General features: G+C 28.5%; 2 protein-coding genes across 2 annotated transcripts in view; both read left to right on the top strand.

Annotated features, from left to right (window-relative positions):
- Positions 1-20,759, top strand: part of LOC129289763 (uncharacterized) — a 67,171-nt gene extending 46,412 nt beyond the window's left edge. The window contains exons 2-3 of the mRNA XM_054926517.1: positions 17,398-17,426; positions 19,168-20,759. Of these exons, the coding sequence (XP_054782492.1) occupies positions 19,177-20,712 (1,536 nt within the window). The 5' untranslated portion in view covers positions 17,398-17,426; positions 19,168-19,176 and the 3' untranslated portion in view covers positions 20,713-20,759. The remainder of the gene's footprint in view (positions 1-17,397; positions 17,427-19,167) is intronic.
- LOC129289764 (uncharacterized) lies at positions 351-6,790 on the top strand. The gene is made up of 5 exons (XM_054926518.1): positions 351-994; positions 1,341-1,446; positions 4,115-4,257; positions 5,488-5,653; positions 6,409-6,790. The coding sequence occupies exons 1-5, from the start codon at positions 533-535 to the stop codon at positions 6,618-6,620; spliced, it is 1,089 nt and encodes a 362-aa protein (XP_054782493.1). The 5' UTR covers positions 351-532; the 3' UTR covers positions 6,621-6,790.
- Positions 20,760-27,951: the final 7,192 nt, after the last annotated feature.

Below are 27,951 nucleotides of genomic sequence, written 5' to 3'. Positions count from 1 at the left end.
CTTATAGCTTCTAATCTTACCTGATTCCGGTCCTTACACGGTTTTACGGTAGCCTTTTATTAAAAAAAAAAAATTGAACCAGCGCTGAAGTACGCCCCAAGAAATCTATAGTGCTGATCACATGGCACAACACGACAAAGAAGATGTGAGAAGAAATTGATTTGATTGACAATTCTCGTTTAAGGAAGCACTGTTCATGTATTGTAGAGCTGGCCATCCCACGTTAATAAGGGTATTTAGAATTATGACTTTTAAAAATATTAGGTTAACTAGAAGTTAAGGATATTAATTGTGGCTAGCAATCTGTGCCACCTAACCTATTATTTTATTTTTTTTAGCTGCAGAGGAATGAAGGTTGAAGGTGCATGGAAAAGCACAAGATACTTCGTACGAAATTTCTTGGGTCGACGCGGAAAGAAAAAGTGTTTTTACTGGGTTGGACTCAAGAGGCAAGGCGGGATCCAGATCTGAGTATGAAATTTAGTTTGTCAGAAAGTTTATTGGCTGATGCTTCAGTTGAATCGGTGAAGGCATGGCGTTGGAGCTGGTTGGGGGAGCTGTTTTGGGACTTGTGTTTGAACAACTCCGAAAGGAAGTATGGAGGACGAAGAACAACGTCGTGACGTTCAAACCCAAATTGGAGGAACTTGAAGAAACACTCGATCTGTTATGTCCTGTCATCGAAGAGATTGAAGAACTAAATAGACGATTGAAGGGACCAGATTACAGAAGAGAAACTTTTGCCTTGTGGAGCTTGCTAGAAGATGGTACGAAGCTTGTTTCCAAGTGCTCCAAAATACGAAGCTGGGACATTCCCAAACTGTATCGTCACAAGGAGAAGCTGATGGAGCTGGAGAACAAAATCCTGAGGTTCCATAGCCTTCACTTGCAAGCTCACATGGCAAGGGATCAGAAGCAGACATTGTTGATGGTGAAACGCATATCCATGTCTCTCAACCTGGCTCCTGATCGTGAAGGCTATCCAAGTCTTAATGTGGACCTCACTGCCTCCTCCTCCAGCTATTCTTTTTTTGATGTTATTATAATTTATGTTTTGTTCAGCCATTCATACTCGAATAATTCTTGGATTGGGGCCAAAAATGAAAACGAAAAACAAGAGAGAGTGAGAAAATAGAGCTAAGGTTTTTTTCAGATTAAAACCTTTGGCCTACAAATTGCCCTTTGTTTTAATTTACTCAAACCGGATGTTGTTTTATTCTTGAAAGAGAAAAATAATCTTTAAAAACAGGACCTTTTCCTTTCCTCCTCCTTTTTTTGAGGGAAAACAGAGCCTTCTATTTAATGTATTTAAATCTAACACCGAGTTTTCTATAACGCAGACTGCGGAGGTTCTCTCCTTCGGAGCCACCGAACTCACAGTCTTTGTCTATTTCCGTGGTGATCGTGGGAAGCAGAAGGCGTTGAAACGCTTATCTGGGATCAGGGTTTAGCAATACTTTTTTGCTGCATTTTCCTGTTTCTCCGTCTTTAACATAAAATTTGGAGGGAATACTGTGTCTTCACACGAAGTTTAAGATAAATTCACAATTTACATCTTTTCACGCTGTAGCATTTTTTTTTCCTGAATATAAGTCCAATTGATATTAAAATAAAATTATTATTACATTAAAATCCAAGATACCTATGGTCACAATAAAAGAAAAACAACAAACAGAGCAAAAGCCACAAACATGAGGACAAAACAGACATCAAGATTCCATTTTGCAAAACAAAATTGAGAGACTGAAGACACTATAATAAATCAAATATGGGAACTTGAAAGTGAAATCCCTTCTGATAGATAGAGCTTTTCCAATCATAACGAATGAAGGATCCTAATTTATTCCCAACCAAGCTAATAGTAGATGTTAGATATTTTATTATTATTAATATTAATATTATTAGTATTAATTATTATTATGATTTATTATATTATGATCATATCAATTGTATTTGATTTGATATGAATCTAACGTTCTGGATATCATTAAGTAAGAGGATATCATCTGGACAATAAAATATCCTAATTGTAGTCCGAAGATGATTAGTTGACTGCATTTGGATTATTATTCTGTCTCAGCCTGATTAATCAAATTAAATGACTTTGACGGTGGGTTATAAATATAGATTAATAGATTGAGCTGCGTACGGTTAATTGAGATAAGTGATCATTACCCTCTATGAGGGTTCTTTGAATAGTAGATTCAGTATAATATATTCTAAGGGAAATCCAAAGACATGAATCTATGCACGAAATTTATTGAGAGAAACTTTGAAAACAGGCATATTTGGTTTCCACACATGAACTGACTGAGTAAAACCTTGGTAAGTATCAAAACCGGCGTAGAAAAAAGACAGTGACATTTTTTAAATTAAATTGAACTTCATTTAAATTATCTACATCGATTTTGTCATTAACCAACATGGATAATCACACAAACTACATTGTTTAGCTTAAAACAACGTAGTTGAGGCAAACTTGATAATTTTTTTCCCCCTTTATAAACCCAAAACAGAGTTCGTGCCTTCATCATTTTCCCTCACCAGTAATTCTCCAAAGCCCCTTATTGTTTGAACCCTCACCCTCACATTCTTGGCACTTCCCCTCTTGTTTCTGTTTTATTCACCAGGCCACTTCTTCGTTGAAGTGTCACTATGATCTTGGAAGTCTTTCACTCCTCTTTGTTATTTCTAAGGTGTTGGGCAACTAAAATGGAAGCTGTGGTTGCGGATTGAGAGAGATGAGTTTAAATATGGGTTTGACAAATGGGTTTTAAACATAACAGTTTAGATGTGGGTTCTCTCCTTTTGCTGGTTTTAGACTTTATTATTAAAAATTTGAAATTTCTTATACTATTTTGGTTGCTTTATTGATTGCTATCATTAAGCTTGCTTAGGGTGTGAGGAAGGATTTTGTTCATCTATTCAAATTGTTTTGTTGTTGAAATTTCGCTCGTTAGGCTCTATTTTTTCAGCTTGTTGGAATTCACTAGTTGTTTGAGGTCCTTCTTATGAAATTCGTTATTCTTGAAACTATTGATTGTCGTGAGGTCCCATTTTATTAAACCAATAATTTCAGCAATTTAAGTTTGTTCAAATTTTGGATGTCTAACTTTAACGTGGAAGCTGTGGAAATTTTTTTTTTTTCAAAAATATTAAGGAGTTAAAGCTTTATTCTTCCTCTATTGTAGCTGCTGTACGAGATTGTAAGAGAAGAGTTGGAGAGGGAAAAAATAACTAAACTTTTAAGGTTGAAGAGCTCATTCTAAACAGTATCTCTTCCTTAATTTCTTTTCTCGTAGGAGAAAGGACAACGATTTAGATTCTGTTTTGTTGTGGTTTTAAATCAATTCTTGCTAAGGAAACTGATAATGTAGTATAATTGTTTGATAATGCTAGTTAATAGGTAGTCTTGTGATCCTAAACGATAATACCACAGGATTGGGTTAGAATTAAAATCATAGGATTGAGCTTGAAAATTGCTTGGGTATGCTTACATTTAATTTTGTTGATTTGGGTAGTTAGATATTGGTTTAATTCACTGTAATGTTTTTGGCCTATGACAACAGATAAAAACTATTGCCACAGGGTGAATTCAATTGACATGGTTGGACAATTTGTTTTCCTTTTCATCTTTGCAAGATTTTGTTGCAATTCATTACACCCTCCCGCCACATGTTTGAAATATCATTTTTCTCTTGCATTGGAGTTTTGAAATATCTTCTTGTTGCATCATCTTGTTTTTTGTGAATTTTACATGCTTTATTATAAGTTTCTTCGACAATTCGGTACTTGATCTTGTTTTTATTTTTAAGAGGACTATGGATCCTCTTATTAAGGACATGACATTTTTCTTTGACGTATTCTCTCTTCTTCATATTTGAATCTCATAAAAGAATATATAAATCTACTTCAAAATATTATTTCACAAAAGAGTGTAAAAGAAATCAGTGTTGCACTCAGATAGAATATAAGAGTCAACATTATGATTCTGAAAGTGACGAAACTGCTGGTGCTGAAATTTGACTCAACCCCAAAAAAAAAAAAAATTGGATTTTTTTTAAGCTTTCAAAGATTAATCGTCTGCGGGGTGTTGTGAAATTAAAAATTGCAGGAGTTGATTCAGTATCATTGAACGCGGAGGAGCAAATGTTCACTCTGAGTGCGGCGGCTATAGATACAGTCCATACAGTGATGAGTCCAATGAAGAAGTGTATTTGGACAGCCATACGGTCAGTGGGACCAGCCAAAAGAAAGGTCAGAAAATTCCAGAAGATCCAAAAATAGTTTAATGCGCCCTATATATGATGTGTATGGCGACTTAATCATTTTCTTACGAGGCCCCTTTAATATTACCGGTGGCGAAAGTAGTCCTGGGTTAGGAGGTAATTTTTGTCAAAAAAAAAATGTCAAAATTAATTTAATAATTAAAAATTAATATTATATATATATATATTATATTACTGAATTTTGAGATGAAAAGTTGAAAATTTCAACATTGAATTTAAAGAAAGAATCAAATTGATTTAATATGTAAAATATTAAAAAGAGGGGGTGTAAAATCTAAAATTTTATACCCATAATATGTTATTTTTAAGTGAGGGGGTCATACATGTGGTTCCGCGGCTGATGAATGAATATTATTACTGTGTCAGTGCATCTGCTAATTAAATTAAACCACCTTTTGATTGAGAGCTTCCATGAAAAATAAATCATAAGCAAAATAATTTAGATGCCTGTGGATAGAGTACTGATTCCATATCATGATTGATTTTATTGGGCTTATTTCATGTATTATTAAGCATTTGGATTGAATTGCATTATATATTGGTATAAGTAAAATTTTAATTCGTCAAATTTGCTTCAATTATTAATTTAACTTTTTAACTTTGCTTCAATTATTGTTTAAAGATGTAATATTGTTAAAATTTGCTGAATGGATAAAGTAATATTGATGATAGTTATCTAAATTAATAAAAAAAAGTGTAATTATTTAGGTAAGAAAAACATGTTCAAAAATTTTTAAAAATTTTAAAAAATACAACGTAAATGATTAGAGTAATAAAAATAAACTGATTTTGAAAAAAATTTATTCTAAATTAGTGTAGTGTGTACTCCAAGTCATTAGTATGCTTTATAAATTATATTAATTTGTGAGTTAATTTATATTTTAAAACTTAAAGGATTAACTTGATATTTATTTTTTTAAAAAAAGTAAGGATAAATTAATAAAAACTAAATTTAAAAAAAAAATAAATCAATAACGGATACAAACTTGAGGGATGGAAAATTTCATTGTCCCTATATACATATATGTATGTAAATTAAAAAATGAATTTATTCTTATTTAAGATGCAAAATTTTCAAATCAAGAGTGTAAATGGAATGAGGTCGTCAAAGAATGTTTTTCTTTTACTCCTGATAAGTATTAAATTGATATGAATTAAGTAGAGGATGCTTTGTGCAATACCTTTTCCTCTTCATCAGAACCAACAACAGCCTTTGAGGATTTCAGAATATGAGGATGAGAAGAACGAGAATGGTGTTGGTCCTTCTTCTACTTCTCATGAACCAACGAGAGCTGCTGAAAAGATGACAACACAAAGTGAGCCTCCGTTATCACAACTTCCTCACATAGTTGAAGCAGTTGCTGGTAATTAGCTCAAACATTTTACTACTCATGCTTTTTTACATTAAGAAAAGTTAGTTAAAATCGAGTAAAATAAAAAAATTAATGCTTTTTTAAAATCATTCTTTGATTTGTATAGCTTACTAGGGAGGGAAAAAGAGAGGATGGAAATGCCGCCATTATTTAAGCTTAAAGTGAGAGACACTATAACTATTATCTTTTTTTAATCTTCTGTTGCATTCTCAGAAACCTTGTTAGCCACTTACAATGCCAAAATTAAGGTCACATTTGGTTATTAGAAAGGAATGGAATAGAATAGATTGAAAAAAATAATACAAAAATAAATTAAATTATCCCTCCTCTTCATGATAAGCATGATAAAATTCATTAATATATACTATAAATATAAGAATTATTACACCTGTTAAAAATTTTATGAATCATAATTTATAATTTCATGAACTAAATTATTCTCTTCTTTTATGAATATGGTTTACTATTTCTTTTGATAATCTCATTTTTACCTTTTTTTTCAATCCATTTTAATAGCCAAACGTGACCTAAATTATTTTATCGTCCTAAGAAGTTAAATGACATCTGTTGAACTTATATATATATATATATATATATTCTTTTTAATAACCAGACGTGACCTAAATTATTTTATCATCCTAAGAAGTTAAATTACATCTGTTGAACTTATATACACACACACATATATTAAATCTTCTGAATCCATAAACATAATATTGCTTTAACATTATTTGTCAATGTTGTAGCTAAATTTGAGGCCAAAGAAGAACAATTGAGAGCTGAGAATGAAGCACGGGAGGAAGCACTGAGAGCCCAGCTAGCTCAAAACCAGGAGTTCATTAAGCAAATGATGTCTCGATTGAACATTCACGTTAGTGAAGATAATTTTGAAACTCATGTCCCTGCAATCAGTAGCGGAGCTGCCGGCTCTCCCTTAGGGGTGGAGAGAGAAGGGTGAACCGGTAGGTGCCACAGCTCTTCCTAATTTTTTTATTTTTTAAATTAGTAGTGGGCATTGTAACAGTCAGGATTAAATTCGTAGGAAAAACCCTACAGTACCTGTGTGGACAGTAATCGTGTTAAAAAGTTAATGATCAAGGTTTATTTTGCTATAAATTTAAAAATTTAGGACCTATTTTGTATATTTTAAGAGTTCAAGTTTTAAGGTGATTTTTGAACAATAATTCAGGATCTTATTTGCTCATTAACACTTAAAAAACTATAATTCATATTTTGCCCTAGTGCGCATGACTTTTATTTTTTGGAGGGGCCCAATGCCATGATTTGTTTTGAATGGTTTTTTGGTCTCATCATTTTTTGAAAGAATTACAATCTATTAAGAGAATTATTTACAGGAATTATTTACAGATAAGATCAATAAATCATCATTTAAAAAAAACAAGTCTCTACTGTTATTTTAACATAATGAAGGTTTTAAACGTGATTCTCCCTCTTTTTTTTTTGGATGAATTGTTAATCTACAATAGACGTAAATGTTCATTCAACTTAAGCTATGTTAAATGAACAGTCTATCTTCTTAATTTTGGGGTATTTTGTTAGTCTTGATCTCGCCATTAATTAAATATATAACATATGATATTATTGATTTACTGATAGATATTGACTTATTTCTCAACACATAATGGAATGAACCTAATTAAATATCATATTTCATATATCATTTTAAACTTTGAATTATATTTTCAAATTTGTCATTCTATCAAATAATACGTGATAAGGAGGTAAAGGAAGCTCTTAAGAAAATGGCAAATGGTAGAGCCAACGATTTGATTGTATATCTATCGAAGCGTGGAAATGTTTAGGTGAAAAAGGAGTGAGATGGTTAACTAAGTTATTTAATGTGATTTTGTGGTCCAAGAAAATGCCTGATGAGTGGAGGAGAAGTATATTAATTCCTATTTATAAAAATAAAGGAGATATTCAGAATTATACTAACTATAAAGGATTAAACTCATGAGCCACACAATGAAATTGTGGGAGAAAGTAATTGAGCACAGGTTGAGATTGGAGACAAGTATTTCTGAGAATCAGTTTGTTTTATGCCAGGTAGATCAACTATAGAGGCGATTTATTTACTAAGGGGATTAATTGGAAAAGTATCGTTGTAAAGATAAAGATCTACACATGGTTTTTATTGATTTGGAAAAAGCTTATGACCGTATACCAAGAGAAGTGCTTTGGAAAGTGTTGGAAAAAAAAGAAGTACAGATTACTTATATTAAAGCCATATAAGATATATATGAGGGGATAAAAACTAGTATAAGAATGCCTAGTGGTCAAACAAAGGATTTTCCTATAAAGATTGGACTACATCAGGGATCATCTCTGAGTCCTTATTTATTCAACTTGATCTTAAATGTTTTGACAGAACATATTCAAGGGGAAATTTTGAAATATATGCTCTTCGCGGATGATATAGTTCTTATAGCAAAAAACAAGAGAAGAGATTAATTGTAAACTTGAGTTATGGAGGAGGACATTGGAGTTGAAAGGTTTTCGTTTGAGTAGAAGTAAGACGGAATATTTATATTTTAAATTTGGTAAAGGACTATTCGACAATAATTTGGAAGTGAAATTGGGAGATCAAATTATACCTCAAGTGAAAAAGTTTAGATATTTGGGAGCCATTATTCAAATGATGGCGAAATCAGTGGAGATATTTTACATAGAATTCAAGTTGGGTGGTTTAATTGGAGAAAAGCTAAAGGAGTTATTTGAGACCGTAAGGTGCCTAATAAACTTAAAGGAAAGTTTTATCGCACTGCTAGCAGACCGGCAATGTTATATAGTAGTGAATGCTAGGCTCTAACGGGATAGCATGAGCATAAAGTTGGAGTAGCAGAGATGAGAATGTTACGATTGATGTGCGGACATACACGTAAAGATAAAATTCGAAATGAGCACGTACGCGAAAAAGTGAGGGTGGCACCTATTGAGGAAAAAATAGTAGAAAATCGATTGAGATGGTTTGGGCATGTACAAAGAAGACCAAGGGAGGCATCAGTGAGAAGAGTGAAACATATAATTTTGAGTCCGATTAAGAGAGGTAGAGAAAGGCCTAAGAGAACACTCTTGGAAGTTGTTGAATGCGATCTATTAATTAATAACATTCCTAAAAGCTTGATAAATGATAGAGCACAATGGCGTCTTGCAATCCATGTAGCCGACCCCACCTAGTGGGATAAAGGCTTGTTGTTGTTGTTGTTGTTGTTTAAAATTTGAGAATATTCTATTTTATTTTAAATTTTTTTATTTACAACTTTTGTTGCTAATCAATTTGTCAATTGTACATTTATGTGTTGTTGTTTTTTTTTTTTTTTGTTAAAATATTTGTGTGGTGTTCTTGCAACTCTCCTTTTTCCCCTCTTTTAAGATTTCTGGGTTGCTAAATGCCTCGAAAAATACTGCGGCCTGTGCTTCTGATCCTTAGAAAAACAAAAACAATTTATGTGTGTGTAATATATATAATTTCTCTTAGTTTTAAGCCTTATGTAAAAATAACCATTCTCTTCATTGAACTTTAAAATTTGTGTAGGTAGTCATTTAGCCTATTAATTACACATATTTTAAAGTTTGAAAGAAATTGGCGTAATTTAGCTTTTTTATATTATAATTTTAAAATAATAAAACTTTTAGTTGCTTAAATTTGTTAAAGTTATCAATTTGGCTTTTGAAATTTAAATGACTAATTTGTTGGACTATTTATTTATGAATTAACATTAATTAATAAATTCAAATAGATTGGTCTTTATGATCTTATGTGGACCGTGATAGGTGGACCATACAAGTGAGCCCAATGGATAGAGGCTCAATTCACAACCCAATATTATCCCATTATAATTTTCAAAGAGAAGAAACATGATGACAACTTTGTAAATTCCAACATGAATTTTAACTTTCAAATTCTCATATCTCGATATACTTATTAAATGGATTTCTTTGGTCTTCTTACTAATACCTAATCGAGTGTTTAGTATTTTTTTTAAGTTATAAATTTTGAAATTAAGATAAAAGTCACAATTATTTATGTAAGTCAAAATATGTCAACTAAAAATAACTATCTTTATTCAAGCTGTTTAGGCATCTTGATCACTTTAATAACAGATTTTTTTTTCGCAAACATATTTTGTGATAAAAAAAAGTTGTAATTGAAAGAAAATTTTTGTGTAACTATTAATCTTCTTTTTTTGAGTTGAATGTAAAACTCCAGACATTTATTATGTTGAAGGAAGATATTCTTTTATGAATGCATTTAAACAAATGGTAAAATGGAATTTTTTTTTTTTGGGTGCAAGGAATCTCCATCTTTAATTCCTTTAAATATTTAATAGAGAGTACAAAATTTTATTGTTGATCACATATTTAAGAGAAACCAACATAAATATGAAAAAAAAACACATTCATAATTAAATATAGAAATTAGTTTTTGGTTCACTTATACCTTATCTATTACCATTGAATAAATTGAAACAAAACTTCAATACAAATAAAGTAAGGTTGAAACATGCTGAATTTATATGTACTAAGTCCGCTCCAAGAGGATAAATGTCAGGGTCACAATAAAGAGGTTTTGAATGAGGCAATTTTGAATAATCTTGTACCTATTGGATAACATTCAAAATCAATTTTAAAGGTTAAAACCATAGTTTTGTGAAATATATCCAACATCCATATTAAATATTAAAATTAATTATAAATTTAAAATCATGCTTTCTTAAAAATATACAAACACCCATTATACATGCTAAAATCAATTATAAACTTAAAATTATGGTTTTCTTAAATATATCAAAACACATCTTATTATGTCAAAATCAATTATGAACCAAAAAATATAATTTTTAAAATAATTTATATGATTTTTAAATAAATTTTTAGAAATTTAAAATTGAAAAATTGGATTGAAAAGCAAGTAATAGTAACCTATGAGATAATCATAGTTTTGAGTTCATAATTGATTTTGGCATGCATGAGAGTGTTTGAATATTTTTAAGAAAATCATAGTTTTGAATTTATAATTAATTTTGGCATGTAAAAATGAGTATTTGGAAATTTTTTTGAAAACATAATTTTGAATTTATAATTGATTTTAACATGTGCAGTAAGAGCATATGCGTAAATACACGTTACCTGTGGAAATGTATCCCATCTGCCATGAGGATTTAATCTGCATGCCTCCTAAAATTGCAGTTAGTTTGGGAAACCTTTGCTCTCTCGTGATATATACAAAAGTCACCAATAGCATTGCTTTAATTGAATCTTTTTATATTTACCTTTACCTGTTCCTATTGTTTTCATTTTTGTTCGTTTTTATATACAAAAGTATATAAAAGTCACCAATAGTATTGCTTTAATTGAATCTTTTTATATTTACCTTTACCTGTTCCTATTGTTTTCATTTTTGTTCGTTTTTGGCGGATGAGAAGTGTATTTAATTTTCAGAAGAAAGTAACTGCAATCCTTTACTTGAATCTATAAATAGCTTATTTAGCTTTGTAAAATCCTTGCAGTCTTCTTTTGGTGGGAATAATTTTTCCCTGTGCTAATCGGCAATTTCACTGCAATACTATAAAAAAATTAGCTACCTATATACTATACTTTCAAAAATATTTTTTCATATATTATACATTAAAATTTTGGTTTAATACAAACAACTTGAATTCCAATTTTTTTAATATGAAATATAAAACTCAGCTTCAATCATACCAAGTTCTATACTTTTAATTTTTTAAAAAAGAAAAAACATTGGTATGACAAGCAATCATAACATAACAGGTTATGCTTGCCTTCTCTTTTTGGGGAGAAGAGTCTCTTCACTTTGATCCCTCCATTTTCCCAATCCTCACCGTTCATATTGGGAAAATGGAGAGAAATGGAAGGAAAAAAAGTGAATTGGCTCCTCTCCCCTCCTCTCATGTTCTTCCCTTCTTCTCTCCTTGCCCTCTCCTTCCATTGTGTGCATGCGTAATGTTTCTTGCTCCCCAGTCCTTTTTTCCTATATTGTGTGCTAATTATACATCTACCTCATTTGAGAAATTACAGGTGGGTAGGATTTCATCCTTCCTCTGCTCTCTCTCCCTTCTAATCCCAAGTCCTGAGACCCTATATTGTGTTCTATTTATATCCCAATTTTTTTTAAAATATATATAAAAAGGTTTATTTATAACTCAAATAAAACCGATACAAATGGCACGTTTCTTAAATAAACCAATGCAAATGACATGTTTCTTCACAGACCTTACAAGTGGTGTCTCTTGATATTTGGAAAGCAATAGCCAATAAAATCAACACAAATGTCATGTCCATTCCCATGCTTTACCCAAGTGTTTCTCTTAATATCCAAACAGAAACCCTCAATAAAATTAAAATAAATGGCATGTTCATACTATCAATTAAGCATTACCATCGGAAATTATAAAATTTCAGCCTTTTAAATATACATGCCTTTCTTTAAAATTTATAAGTTGTCTTTTAGAAATTTACAAATAGCGTAAAAAAAACATATTCACTCATAAATCACCAATAAACTAGTTAAGTTATAAATTTCATTGGCTTGTTAATATTGTTAAATAATAATATTTAAATTATTACATATTAAAGTATTAATATTTTAATAAAATATTATTAAAATAAGTATAATACTTTCCAATCTTGATGCAAGCAATGGTGATTTGATAATGTCAGTTAGAGAGTTGGTTTATTTTGATCTCTTGAATGAGGAAAAAGTAACATTAATCTATTCCGATTTATTTATAATTTAAAAGATGTAATTGATATTTTTTTTTTGCAAGTTACTTATTTATAATTTTTTTGTGTCCTAAGTAATTTTTTACATCCTTATCTATAATTTTTTTAAATCAACTAAAGGTTAAATTAATTAATGTTTAACAAAGAGATCATATGATTTCATTTTAACATATGAGGGGTAACATTGCACCAATGCTAACTTAAAGACACCTTGTGTGCCTTCAAAAATTGAGAGACAGATTAACAATTTGACCCTAGTTAACATTAAGCAAACAAGCATAATAAACTAGTGGAAATTGAATGGGTCAACATGTAAATACCAGATTATAAATAAGTGTCAGATTTTAGATAAGAGTCACATCTACATATTAAATATTAAAATCTCCCATAAATACTCAGATAGATCTTATGCATCACATTATAATAAATTTATTTTTATAATAAAATGACTATTTATTTTTTTTTATTTTTTCTTTTCTATTATCATTAATGTTAGCATCAGTTTATATTTAATGACATATGAATGTCATGTTTTTATTGAATGAATCATGAATAATGTGATGCACTAGATCAATTTAAGGATTTTTCTATAGTCTCATAAGTCACTCCACATGATTTGCACCTATAGTTTTCATATTTTCATATTTAGGAAAAATATAACTTTAGGTTTTGCACTTTACTCACATTTTGCTATAGGTTCATGCACTTTTTTTTTAGTGTTCTAAATTCCTCCAAAATCCTTATACTTTATTTTTGAAGAGATCTAAAATACTAAAAAATAAAAATATAAGGATTTAGAATATCAAAAAAAAAGTGTAGGAACCTATAGCAAAAGTGAGTAAAATTTAGGGACCCAAAGTTATATTTTTTCTAAAATTTATTACTAACTGTAAGTAAATTAAGCTTTTAGAATTTAATAATCATTCTCTTTTTATAAATTATTAATTTTTCTCTACCTCAATCTCAGCCTTGTGCTTAGAAAAAATATACCTTATTTTCAAACCTAAACATTCAATTATATTAAAAGTAATGAATGAAGAAAAATAATCATCTGAATAATATTTGAGAAATTGAAAGATCAACATTTAAAAGTCTTTTTTTTTTTTGGCATACACATCCAAGCCATTTTAAAACAATAGAAAGAAGACAAATTAAATTTCATTACAATCAAAATTCAAGTTCCTTTAAGAAAAAGGTTAAACAATAATTTTATCCTTAAATTATAAGTCTAACAGTATGTGAAATTCTAAACTTATTTTTATGCAATATTTTCCTTCAACTTTTAAAAACCTTTTAGTATTGCTCTTATTGTGAACAAAAATTAACTTTAATCATTAATTAATGAAAAAGTGTATAAAATAACCCAAAATTTACAAAAAATGAACCCAAAAATTACAAATAATTATAATATAAAAATTTTATACAGATTAAATTCTCTAAATTATAAATAAATACTAAGAGAGACAAATGTTATTTCTTTTACACGTAAAAGACTAAAATTCAATTTTGACTAAGTACTTTGGTAGGTGATTATCAAATCACCATTATTCACACCAACACAAGTAATTAAGTAAAATTAATATGCTTGTTTGATAATATCATATTAAAATATCAATACTCTCTTAGTAAAAAATATAAGGCATTTTAAACAGAATCACGCTCCCCAGTAAGTTGATTAATTGTCATCAAACTAACATTACCTTTTTCATATTTTTCTTTATTTAATAGGTATTAATTACACATTGAAAAACTAAATAGATACTCCTTATATTTTGAACACCTAACATTAAAAAATACTTTATATTTTTTAACAAATGAAGTATTTAAATACTTAATATTTTAAATATTATAATTATTATTTATAAATATTCTTTCAAAATTTATAAATCCTATTTTAAAAATTAGAAGCTTAATTAGGGTATATAAAATTTATAGATGAATGCCTTCTAACAATTCATCTATTATTATTCATAGAAAATTGCATTTACTTTTAAATCAAAATTGTAAATCTCAAAAATTAAATTTTAAATTCTGTGTGAAGATTTATAAATAATATATATATATATATATATATTAAATTATTAATATTTTAATAATATATTCTTAAAATAAATATAATATTTTTGTTAAAATGGTAAACAACCAAAGTAACTAATTAAAATGGTATTCTACTCTTTTACATTAAAAAGAAATAAAATTTATATTTTGATATTTATTTATAAAACTTAATCAGTATTATGTTTCTTATATGGTGCTTATTTATAATTTTTTAATCTTTTTATGTAATGTGTTATCTCAAATATTTCTGAAATGTTAGTACATAAGATTAAGAAATCAAACTAATTGTATAATTAGTTATCGCCTGTGTCGATTTTCTTGTATAGTGGCGTGGCTTGTATAGCTGTATATGTGCCCGTTTCCTATTGTATTTTCCGTAACCAAATGTACTATATATTTAATGGTATGCTCCTGGCCCTCCATTTTAGTCTAAATTAATTCATACAGTTCATTTAATTTAATTTTTAAAATTTTTAATATATATTTATTAATATAAAAATATAAAAAATTTAAAATTTTAATAAATATATTCATTATCAATCTTGTCATTCCAAATTTAATCTAACAGTCTAATTTAATATTAAAAATATTATATCTATCTAGACAATTCAGATATAATTTAGATAACTTAATTTAATATTAAAAAATTTATAAATGTTGCAAATTAATCATTGAAATGTACTCTAAATAGTCCAAATTTAATATTAATTTTTTTATTTTTTATTTTAATACATATAATATTAAAAATAGTTAAAAATTATTTAAATGGATAGCATAATGATCAATTTGAGTTGAAATGAAGGGTTAAGATTGCTCCTGACACTAATGAGTATTCGGACACTCATCACAATTATGAGCACCAAATGTGGATGCCTCTGCTTGATCACAAGGCTTGGCAGCATTCATTTGTCTATTATTTTTAAGTTACTGAAAACTGTATTGGTAAAGACACTAGTTCAAGAGTTGATGATTAAAATTATAGTTGAATTGTGATCAAATTGATCATTAACAAAGCATTTTATTAAACTTGTCAGCACAATTAAACTAAATTTCCATATTATTCTGATTTCCACACAATTGAGAGTTGAGAATGAAGCATGAAGAGCCCAGTTAGCTTGAAACCAGAAGCTCATTATGAAAATGACTTTAAGTTAATTGTTCGATAATTTCAAAACATAAAAACATCACAGAAAAATTATAAAGTATGTAATTATTTATTGATGTTTTATTAATAAATTATTTTTTATTTTAAATATTTGAAATAAATTAACCCCTGTTGGATGGTTGTTTGGAATGTTGCCCAATAATCATCGTTACATATAATTATATTGTGATTTTTTTTGTTGATATGATATTCTGTTGATTTTCTGAATATTTATTATATAGGACCCATTTGTTTAAGTTTTTTTTAAGAAAAAGAACTATTTTAAAGAAGTAATTACTTTTAAAAAATTTTAAGTGTTTGTTTAAAATTTTAAAAATAATCAGAATATTAAAAAGAGCAAATATTTGATTATTTCGGGAAGGCAAGAAGCTAATCGGACTTGAAATAAGATACGTGGCAGAAGGAAGAGGAGATAATGGCAGGGGCGGATATTTTTGGGGAAGGGCATAAGGAGGAGAGTGAATTTGTTTGGCATGTTGTTCATTTTTTATATGTAATTATATTGTGATTTTTTAATAATCTAATAATCTTATAGTGTGATTTTTTTGTTGATACATGAATATTCCGTGGTTGATTATTTTGAATATACTGTTTTGTTGATATATTATAATATTCTGGTTGATTGGCTGGCTGTAACATTGCTGTTACAAAACAAGTTAATTTCGAATAGAAAATAATTAATGATCCTTATAAAAATTCTTTCATTTTTTTTTCATCGTATATTTTCTTTTAAGAGAAAATATCATTCACGGAGCTCTATAATAACTATTGATCTCCATATCAAAAAAACTACTGTTCTATTAAGGACCAATTTTGGCCAAAGAAAAAAAAGGAGAAGATGAATCTGAAATATTTACAAAGGACATAAGGATTGAGTTTAATATTTTGGTGCAATTTTTATTTGGGGTATTAGTTTATATATTTTGCAACCCTTCTATCCTTATTTTGCATTCCTCATCTTGATATATATATATATATATTAAACTTCAAAACCATTTGAGTCTTTAATGATCTCAAGTAATTTAATGGTTAATTTTTCAATAATTCCAAAACATAAAACATCATTAAAAATTTTATAAAATATATATGTAATTATTTATCATTTTTCATTATTAAATTATTTTTTATATTTAATATTTAAAAAACTTTACCCCTATTAGATTAGGATTCTGAAAACATGATAATCATAAGGAGGAGGATGGGGATGATGGACACTTGTTTGGAATATGAATATTTATAATATAGAGCCTGTTTGTTTAAGGTTTTTTTTAAAAAAATAATTTTTGTAAGAAAATTATCACTCTTAAAAATTTTTTAAGTATTTGTTTAAAATTTTAAAAATAATCAAAATCTTAAAAAGATATGCGAGGTTTTGAGGGAGATGAAAAATAAAGTAAATTGAGATGAAAAAAAAAGTAAAATACATTTAAAAATGTATGTTTAAGATATACTTGCAAAAGGATAAACCAAACACATATTTTAATAAAAATGGTTATGATTTTATTAACCAATCATAAAATAATTTTTGATTTTTTTTAAATCTCTATAAGATAAATCGTTTTTTAAAATTTTTTAGATTATCTAAAAATCACCGTTTTTTAAAACCTTTTCTCAGTTGTTTGCGACTCTAGTCAACGTCCTCCCTGCCTCCCCTGAACCCCGATAAAACCCATTCTCGTGAGTAGCGTTTCCCGTTCTCTTCGTCGACGAACAAGCAAGCATCCCAGCCCAGTCAGTGAATAAGCGTAGAGCTTTTTCAACTCCCAAAATCCGGTGAGATTGATTTGTCCAATCTGGCTTTGAATTTGTTCCCCGCGTCATCTGTTCCCTGCGTGGCTGTGCTTGCTTTGTTTTAAATTTTTCATTTTAATTTGGCTTTGAATCTTATCGTTGAATATTGACGCTTTTGAATTTGGGAATATTTACCTACTGAGTTCTTTTTTTCCTCTCTAGTTTTTGCTTGAAGGGTGTGTAATTGGCTGTTGTACTTCTCCGCTGTTCATTTTGATTTCTAGCGACTTGCATGATTTGTATTGTGTTGTTTTGCAGTTGTGTTTGTGGTATACTAGCATTCTGTTTATCAATCCTTTTATGTTATCATAAATTTTGTAACATTCTCAAGGTATTTGTTATGTATGATCGAGTAAATTACTTGGCTCGAATTGTGTCATAGTATCTGGAACAAAAAAAAAAGTTTATTATATCAACTATGCATATTTAAAGATTTCACAAAAAAAAAAGTGTATTATATCAACTATGCATATTTCAAAGATTTCAGCGCCGGCAAATGACGCACTGGGTGTACTACTATGTTAGACGTCTGGTTTTAGACTACGTTCGAGACGTCTTGTGACCTAATGATTTTAGACAATTTTCCTCCGTTGTTGTATCTGTTTTCATTCTCTTATAATATATTTTTCCATAAAAAATACTATTTATATTTTTCAATTTATGTCCAAGACTAGTTTATCTGGACATGCATGATGCATGATAAAAGACCTTTTTAGTTTTGTCGGTATTGTTACATTTTGTCATTTTTATTTGCTTGCCATATTATCTATATATATGGTTGGGTTTAAAAGGCATTCTCTTTCTAAAGCTTTTCGGTATTTATAATCTATCTGGTATCATGCTGTAGATTTATTCATGTATATGCTTGGAAATCTGATATAATTGATTTGCATCTGAATGTTACACTTTCTAATCCTCCAAAATCTTAGATGTGCGTATACAAATTTTCTTTTACTTTTCATTAATATCAGAGATAAGAAGATCGTGAGAAGAGGGGAAGTGGATGGGAGGCCTTGTGTATATCATTTTCATTTATAGTGATTAATATATGATAGGTTCAAACTATGAGATGTATTATTGAAGGTCAAAAAGTTTGAGATATACTGTAACAATATAACAAGAGCTTCCACTTCCTCTTATTAAGGCAATAAGAGTTGGGGATGAATGTAACCTGCAGATGTATTTAACTAAACAATTTATGTTCAATTAAAACACTTGACATGTTTTATCTTATGACAATAATTTGGGGCTTCACACATGTAATCTTGAAAATTCATTGATTAGCCTTGTTTTGCGTTTTTCCTTATCTCACTATTTGACATGCAAATTCTAGTTGAAAAAGTTTCTTTGACCAACTACTGTTGGGAGTATGCATCTGGTCAACACGTGTTGTATAGTTTATGCCCAAGTTTTTTTTTTTTTCATCCTGCCATTCTAGAAGACTAACACAGAAGAAATCCAATTTTTGAGTATATAATATTGTAAATAGCTTCTTATCAAGGAAAAAAAATTGGAAATAGCTTTTTGGTCAGTCACTAGTGATGCTAGTCAGCTTTTGTTTGTTAGAATGAAAAATGTTTTTGGTACAATATGTTATTCTTTTTTTAAGTTTTCTCGCCTTATTTTAATTTCTCTTGCATGCTATGAATTTTCTATACTATAGTACTCCATCTATTTTGCATATGCGTACACATGTATTTTGATTTCTCCCACCATGCTACAGTCATCAGGCATGACAGAAGAGGCTGGTATCTTTATGGTTCATCAGAGTATTGGTAGTGTTTTGTGTTGCAAATGTGGAATTCCCATGCAACCAAATGCTGCCAATATGTGTGTGAACTGTTTACGTTCAGAAGTTGATATCACTGAAGGTTTGCTGAAGCATCTAATCTTAGTACATTGCCCTGAGTGTGATAGCTACCTGCAGCCACCAAGAACTTGGATCAAAGCACAATTAGAATCAAAGGAGCTGATGACATTCTGTTTGAATAAGCTGAAACAAAACTTCAATAGAAATAAAGTAAGGCTGAAACATGCCGAATTTATATGGACTGAGCCCCATTCCAAGAGGATAAAAGTCAAGATCATAGTTCAAAAAGAGGTCCTGAATGGGGCAATTCTTGAACAGTCTTATCCTATCGTGTATGTACAGCAAGAGCACATGTGTGAATCTTGTTCTAGGATCCAGGCTAACCCTGATCAATGGGTTGCTGCTGTACAACTTCGACAACACGTTACTCATAGGCAAACTTTCTTTTATTTGGAACAGCTGATTCTGAGGCATGGCACAGCTGCTAGTGCTATCAGAATAAAGCAGATGGATCAAGGTGTTGACTTCTTCTTCTCTAATCGAAGTCATGGGGTGAGATTTGTGGAATTTTTGGGAAAAGTTACTCCCATAAGGAGTCGTCACGACAAGCAGCTTGTTTCTCATGATCCCAAAAGTAATAATTACAATTATAAATATACATTTTCTGTTGAAATCTCCCCCATCTGCCGTGAGGATTTAATCTGCTTGCCTCCTAGAATTGCAATTAGTTTGGGAAACCTTGGCCCTCTTGTGATATGTACGAAAGTGACCAACAACATTGCTTTGCTTGATCCTTTTAAGCTAAGGCACTGTTTCTTGGATGCTGATCAATACTGGAGGACACCATTCAAGTCATTGCTTGCCAGCAGACAGCTAGTGGAATATATTGTGCTAGATATGGAGGCTGTCTCTTCAGAAGTTATTGTTGGCAGTACGAAATATGTTTTAGCAGATGCACAAGTGGCTCGTGTATCTGATTTTGGAAAGAATGACACAATATTTTCTATCAGGACTCATCTAGGTCATCTTTTAAATCCTGGAGATTATGCTCTTGGTTATGACTTATATGCAGCCAACAATAATGACATTGAATTGGACAAGTACAGAGGACTTGTGCTCCCTGAAGCCATTTTAGTAAAGAGAAGCTATGAAGAGAATCGCCTTAGAGAGCGTGCGAAGCCTCGTGCATGGAAGCTTAAATCCCTTGACATGGAAGTTGATGATAAGGGTAAAATTGACCAAGAAAAGATGAACTCTGAGTATGAACAATTCCTGCGAGATCTGGAAGAAAATCCTGATCTAAGGTTCAACATATCGTTGTATCGAAATAGGGAATACCAGCCATCTGAGATGGCATCAGTGACTGATGGTGAAGATCTACCTTCTATTCCATTGGGGGAGTTGATGGCGGATCTTGATCTGAGTGAGGAGGAAGATGAAGATAGCATGAGAGAGTGAACAAAAGTTTTTATAGGGTGCTTATTTATATTTTTTGGGTCCTATGTAATTTTTGAGGAAATAGTAGCATCAATCTCTTATGATTTATTTGTAATTTAGAAGAGGTAATGGATATTAATTTCTTTATAGAGTGCTTATTTATATGTTTTTTTGGGTCCAATGTAATTTTTTTTTTTAATCGTTATCTATATTTTTTTTTTAAATCAACTGACGGTTGAATTCAAAATAAGAATTAAAAGTGTTTTGGTGAATCGGTCTAGGTTATGACTCCCAGTCCTTGATTTGTAACCTTCAAAGAGATTCGCTAATTTATAATTAGAAAAACATGTCAAAGATATAAGAAAAAATTAGCTCAATGGTCTTAAAAAATTATAGCTCTCATAAATTATTGATGTAATTTTTAAATATTTTTGAATATGGTCTATTCATTAAATTAATTAAATATATTTTACTTTTTTATCCTCACATAAAATTTATTATTAAAATATAATATATCTATTATAACTAATCATTAATTGACTGAATCTTTTTTTTTTTCTTTGAATCATTCCTTTTTTCTTTCAATATAAAATTGTCGGTGTCTTTTATCGCAAAACTTTTCTTCTCTTTCCCACTCTATTTTTTCTAGGAACACTATGAAGAGAACATTAGATATTAAAGAGGAATCTTTATTTTTGGAAGTAAAAGACTAAGTTGGAATTTATTATCTGTCATCAGATTTTCATCGTCTTCACATCTCTCGATAACATTAAATTTTTTGCGAACGGTGTTTGATTCACTTTGGACAAATGATTATATATTTTTTATATTACTGATCTACAATACTATATCATTGGTATACGTACATATGTCAATGATAAACATGTTTATATCTTATTGTCTAGTTATGTTGATATGTGATAATATATCAATAATATATAAAAACAATATTTGCCTAAAACAAATCAAATACAATCCATAAATATTTTTGGATTTTAATTTATCACAGAAAGTCAAACATCTAAACTAATAAAATAAAAAATTATGAATCTGTAACTCTATTGCCCTACCGACGTGCTCCATTTTATCGATATATGTTACTCGTGTTTGTCTCTCACGGTCATAGCTGTGGCTCTCTTGCATTGCTCTGCTATCTCGCTTGCATCTTTCTTGCATCCAGTTCCGTCTTCTCTCTCGCATTGATCTCTCTGGTTTCAGATATTTCTTACATTTTGAATCTTCTAGTATTTGCAAAAAGCAAATATTAAAAGGACATTTTTATAAATTAATTATAAACTCAATATTAAAAAGGTTACTTTTTAAATTTTAAAAAATAGACTATTTCTTTTACTTAGTCTTATGAAATGAGCTACATGTGCAAATGTCCCAAGATATAATGATTTAAAATTTGTTAACAAATTAACAAATCCTAATTGCATATTCACCTTTTGAAGGTTGCGAATAAGAGTATAAAAGTGGCAAGTCATATAACCAATTCACTACTTTTAGTTTTTATTTTAGATTTTCAAATCTTTTGACTTTTATTGAAAATTAATTTACTCTTTGATTATTGCCCGCCATTCCCTCAAAAAAGTAAACCATATTGTGTCCTAGGGGGCATGACTTCTTTTGTATGCTTGGATTTCTTGATCTCATTATTTTTTTCATTATAATAGGAGGGCCAAAATTAACTTTTACATTTTTAATATTTAAAAAAATGAAAATTTGACAAAAATTGAATGATGGGGAGCAAGCACCCCTGCTTGGCCCCACTAAATCCGTCCCTAGCTGTTAACACAGTCTATCTTCCTAGTTTTGTGGTATTTTGTTATTCACGATCTTACCATTAAATATATAACATATGATACTATTTATTTACTGATAGTAAATGACTTATTTCTCAACACATAATGTAATGTGCCTAATTAAAGATTATATATTACATAGATCATTTTAAACTTTGAATTATATTTTCAAATTTGTTACTTTCTAAAATTTGAGATTGTTCTCTATCATTTTAAATTTTTTATTGACAGTTTTTGTTGCTAATCAATTTGTCACTGGTATATTTATGTGGTTTTTTTTGTTACAATATTTATGTGGTTTTTTTAATTTCCTAATTCTATTCAAGACATAATTAAATATTAAATATACACTCTTCTTTCAACTGTGACTCAAATTTAATTCATTACGTTGTAAGGGACTAGCTTATTTTATTAGACTCAATTTTGTTGATATTTCTGTGGTTTTCTTGCAATTTTCCTTTTTCTTCCCTCTTCTAAAATTTTTTTGGTTGCTAAATGCCTCGAAAAATACGGCAGTCCGGACTTATAATCCCAAAAGAAAAAAAAAACAATGTTTGTGTTTGTAATATATATAATTTTCCTTAATTTTAAGCTATATGTAAAAATAACCATTCTCTTCCAATCTTCCATATTGCGTAGGTAGTCATTTAGCCGGTTAATTACATATATTTTAAAGTTTTAAAGAATTTTGCATAATGTAGCTTTTTTATATTATAATTTTAAAATAATACAACTTTTAATCCCTCAAATTTATTTACATTCTTGATTTAATTTTTAAAATTTATATTTTATCAATCAAATCCTCAAAGTTTCATAACTATAGATAATCATTCTTTATGATCTAAAAGGGAAAATCGCACAATAATGACCAATTGTGTATGATTATAAGATTTTAGGGAATTAATTGATGAATATTAGATTTAAGGACCAGATCAATGATTGAAATAAATTTGAGGGACAAAAAATTATATTATCCTATTGTAATTTTTAAAGAGAAGAAATATGAGAATTAAGAACCTTGTAAATCTGAACATGAATTTTAACTCTCAAATTTTCATGTCATTTTACTTGTTAAATGGAATTCTTCAGTTTTCTTACTAATAACGGATTGGGAATCTAGAATTTTTTTTCGAAGTTATAAATTTTAAAATTAAGATAAAAGTCACAATTGTGAATGTAATTATGTAAGATAAAATATTTCAATTAAAAATAACTATTTTTGTTCAAGTAGCAAGTATAGGCATCCTCATTATTTCAATAACAAATTTTCTGTTGCAAATATATTTTTGCGATAAATAAAGGTGTAATTGAAAGAAAATCTTTGGGTACTTTTTAATTCTCCTCTTTTGAGTTGAATGTAAAAATTCGGACATTTATTATTTTGAAGGAAGATATTCTTTTATGGATGCATTTATACACAACGTAAAATGAATTTGTTTTTTTTTTAAGAAATCTCAATCTTTAATTCCTTCAAATCTTTAATAGAGAATCCACAATTTTTATTGTTGATCACAGGGAAACCAACATAAATCTGAAAAAAGAACATTTCTTGATTAAATACACAAATTAATTTTTGATTCACATACTCTCTCCAAACCACAACATAGAACATATTCTAAAAAGCCTTGTTTAGTTTAAAATATAAAGCATTAGATAACTTTTATAATTATTTTTTCAACTATACCCTAATTTTAATTATTAATTTAAAAAATGATGCATTAAAATTTTAATTATCATTTGTCATAAAAAATAATTTTAATTATCATTATCACAGCACTTATATAAAATATTTAATAAGAGTAAAATTGATGTAGTTTTTTAAAGAAATTAAAGTTTTAATTAATAATTTTTAAAAATTGTGGATTGGTTATCAATAACTTATATTTTAGTCAAAAAAGAGTATACCTTATCTATTAGGGAAAATCACAATCAAGGGCTGCTAGAGAAACATATTCACAATTGATGACTAATGAATTCTGATTTAACACTATAACCTTAGGGTGTGATTGTAAAAATACATAATTGTCCCCAACCAAGTGTATTCATTTAACGAATAAGTCACCATTTATAAAATAATAACACTACTTCATTTTAATAAGAAATAATTTTCATAGTGATAAGTCCAAAATAAAGCTATTTTTATTGATATGATGACAAAGTGTATTCATGTAATAAACAAGTCACTATTCACAAAATAATAACAATCCATTTTATTTTAATAAAAAATAATTCTCATAGTGATAAGTCCATAATAAAATTATGTCCATTAACAAAACCAACTGTATAAATGTAGTGAATGAGTCATCATTTGTGAAACAACAACACCCCATTACATTTTAACAAGAATTAGTTCCCTTAAAATAGATCCAGAATACAGTTAGAGGTAATTATGTATTTTCACAATCACAATTAATTACAATTAAGACCTTAGGGATTAAAGTGTTAAATCAAAATTAATCGGTTCTCAACTGTGAATATGTTTCTTTAGGGGTCTTCAGCTGTGATTTTCCCTATCTATTACCATTTTACGTGCTGCGACGAAACTTGAATACAGATAAAGGCCGGAACATGCTGAATTTATATAGAGTGGGCCCAACTCTAAGAAAAGTCAAAGTCAAGTTCAAAAGAGCGGCTATGAATGGGGCAATTCTTGAACAATCTTGTCCTATTGACTATGTCCAGCAAGAGCATATGTGTAAATATACATTTTTTTCTTGTTGAAATTTCTCCCATTTGCTGTGAGGATTTAATCTGTTTGACTCCTAAAGTCACGGTTAGTTTGGGAAATCTTGGCCCTCTTGTGATCTTTACGATAGTCCCAAGCTTTGCTTGATCCTTTTCATGTATATCTAGACTGATTTTCCACTTTTTTTTATCATTTTTGTTTGTTACAGATGAGAAGTTTATTTAACTAAAAAAAATATCCCGTGCGATATAAAAATTTATTTTTTTTGTTTGTTTCTGGACATTATATTGGTGTTTATTTTTTATGAAATGTTTTTGTTTAATAAAATATGATTTTCGTATAGGACTTAATATATGATCTATTTTTAGTAGGCCATAACACATTTTAATTGTTTTATTTGTTGTTTCTTTAGAAGACTTCACTAATCCCATTGGCATAAAATATGATTACAATAGTTGAATAAAAATAATAAAGTAGATCTTTGCATTTGCAGCTAGGGTCTTGGGAATCTTTTTTTTATAATAACCGCATATGCATTAAAACATGAAATTTAAATGTCTTATAATATAATATAGGATGAAGTAATTAGGGGAAAAAAGAAATGAAAGTCATTTATGTGAAACTCACAAAATACTAAATCTGATCCTTGTATCACTCTTTTTCTTTAATTCAAACAAAACATAATTTAAAAAGTCTTAATTATTCTTAAAAAAGAAAAGTCCTTGATTAATGAGTCATATAATAATATTAAACCATGTTTTAAGAGTGTAAGCCCAAAAAAAAAAATTGATGGGAAGACTATGCGAATAATTAAAAAAATATAACTTTTTTTACGTGCTTTAATTTTTTAAAACAAAACAAAAAATTTAAATATAGCAAAAGAATATTGTAAATAAAGTGGGAAATCAAGAAATAATTAAATTTAAAAAAAAAAAGAAGCAATTGTAGGTCTCATGATATTGTTAATTTTACTATTTCATGAACATTAAAATTTATTATATTTTCATGAGATATGCAGGAGAAAATAATCCTTTACTTGAAGTCTTGAACCTATGAATAGGTTATTTAGCTTTGTGAAATCCTTGTTATACTCTGTCTCCCCTCTAACCCCTAGTCTCAAGACCCTATATTGTGTTCTATTTATATCCCAAATTCTTTAAGTATATAAAAAAAGTTTATTTATAACTCAACACTCAAATAAAGCCAATACAAATGACATGTTTACCAAATAAAACCAATACAATGGTTTCTCTTGATAGTTGGCCAAAAAAATATTTTAATAAAATATTATTAAAATAGATATACTTTCTTCGTTTAAAAATATAAGGCATTTTTAACTGAATCTTACTCTCAATAAAGTAGTTACCTCCTTTTAAATTAATCATATTTTTTTATATTTATCCCTATTAAATACCCTATAAGAAATATAAAGTCACTATCAATAGGGGTATTTTTAAAAAAAGTAATAATTATACTTCAAAAGATTAAAAATGTCTTATATTTTTAATATTTAATTTATTAAAAAATGCTTTATATTTTTTAACGAAAGAAGTAATACTTACTGTCTTATTGCAAGTAATGATAATTTGATAATGCCAGTCAAAGGTTTGGTTTATTTTGATCTTTTTATGAGTAAAAAGTAACATTAACCTATTATAATTTATTTGTAATTTATGTGATGCAATTGATATTAAATTTTTTACAAGGTGCTTATTTATTATTTTTTTGGGTCTTATAGAATTTTTTGAATCATTATCTATAATTTTTTTAAACCAACTAGAGGTTAAATTAACTAATATTTAACTAAGAGATCATATGATTCCCGATTCCGTTTTTAATATACGAGGTGTCTTAAAAAAAATTAAGACACAGATTAGCACTTTGACCCTGCTTGACCAGATTATAGATAAGTGTCAATTATGTCAATGTGTTCGCTGGTAAAAAAAAAAAATGTTAATGTGTTGACGTGTATCAGTGCCTTTTTAGACTTTTATTATTATTGTTATTATTTTTGAAAGCTAGGCATAAAAAATGAGAGATTTTTGCACAAAAATATTTTCAGAATTTGATAGATCTCTTAAAACTGAACTCAGGCCAATCTTTCTAGACTCTATATTTTTTTATATTTTTCAGTCAACATGTGATTGAAATTATTAAAAATTATTCAGTTGAAATTATTAATACGGTAAAATAACATGGTTAAAATTTTTAAAATTTTAAATTTATGTGTGAATGACACAACTTATTATCGTGTTGTTACCATAGTTGATTGGATGACTGTAAATTGTTGTTACAAAACAAGTTAATTATATGGCCTAAAATATCATTAACGATCGTGAGATATAATTTCTTTTAAGGAGAAATATTATTAAAGGAGTTTTATAGCAATTATTTAGTATGGTGTTCCACTTAGAAAGGAAGGATTAAATGGTCTATTTATTTATAAAGGGAATTTTTGGGAAAAAACTCACATATTAAAAAATTAAAAATTTCTTATATTTGACATCTAACTTAAAAAATGTCTTATATTTTTTAACGTATGAAATATTTAAATACTTAATAGTTTAAAAATTATAATTATTATTTGTAAATTTCTTCCAAAATTTATACATTTAAATTAGGAACTCAACGAGTATGTCTAAAATTTATAGATGAATGCCTTTTAACAATTCATCTATTATTATTTGTAGAAAATTTAATTTACTTTTGAATCACACATATGCTAGTCAAGCTGTATTTGTTGGAGAAATTGTAAATCTCAAAATTAAC

Source organism: Prosopis cineraria, unplaced genomic scaffold (genome assembly GCF_029017545.1).
Source record: "Prosopis cineraria cultivar Desert tree isolate PC_DT_omini unplaced genomic scaffold, ASM2901754v1 PC13, whole genome shotgun sequence".
In the NCBI taxonomy this organism is placed as follows: domain Eukaryota; kingdom Viridiplantae; phylum Streptophyta; class Magnoliopsida; order Fabales; family Fabaceae; genus Prosopis; species Prosopis cineraria.
Note: the sequence above shows the minus strand (reverse complement) of the source record. Positions and strands in the feature narration are given on the sequence as shown.

Excerpts from the sequence above, each read along its gene's own strand:
- LOC129289764 (XM_054926518.1), top strand. The coding sequence starts at position 533 with ATGGCGTTGGAGCTGGTTGGGGGAGCTGTTTTGGGACTTGTGTTTGAA. Across the intron at positions 995-1,340 it reads AAGGCTATCCAAGTCTTAAT|ACTGCGGAGGTTCTCTCCTT; the intron begins GTGGACCTCACT and ends TCTATAACGCAG. Across the intron at positions 5,654-6,408 it reads CATAGTTGAAGCAGTTGCTG|CTAAATTTGAGGCCAAAGAA; the intron begins GTAATTAGCTCA and ends TCAATGTTGTAG.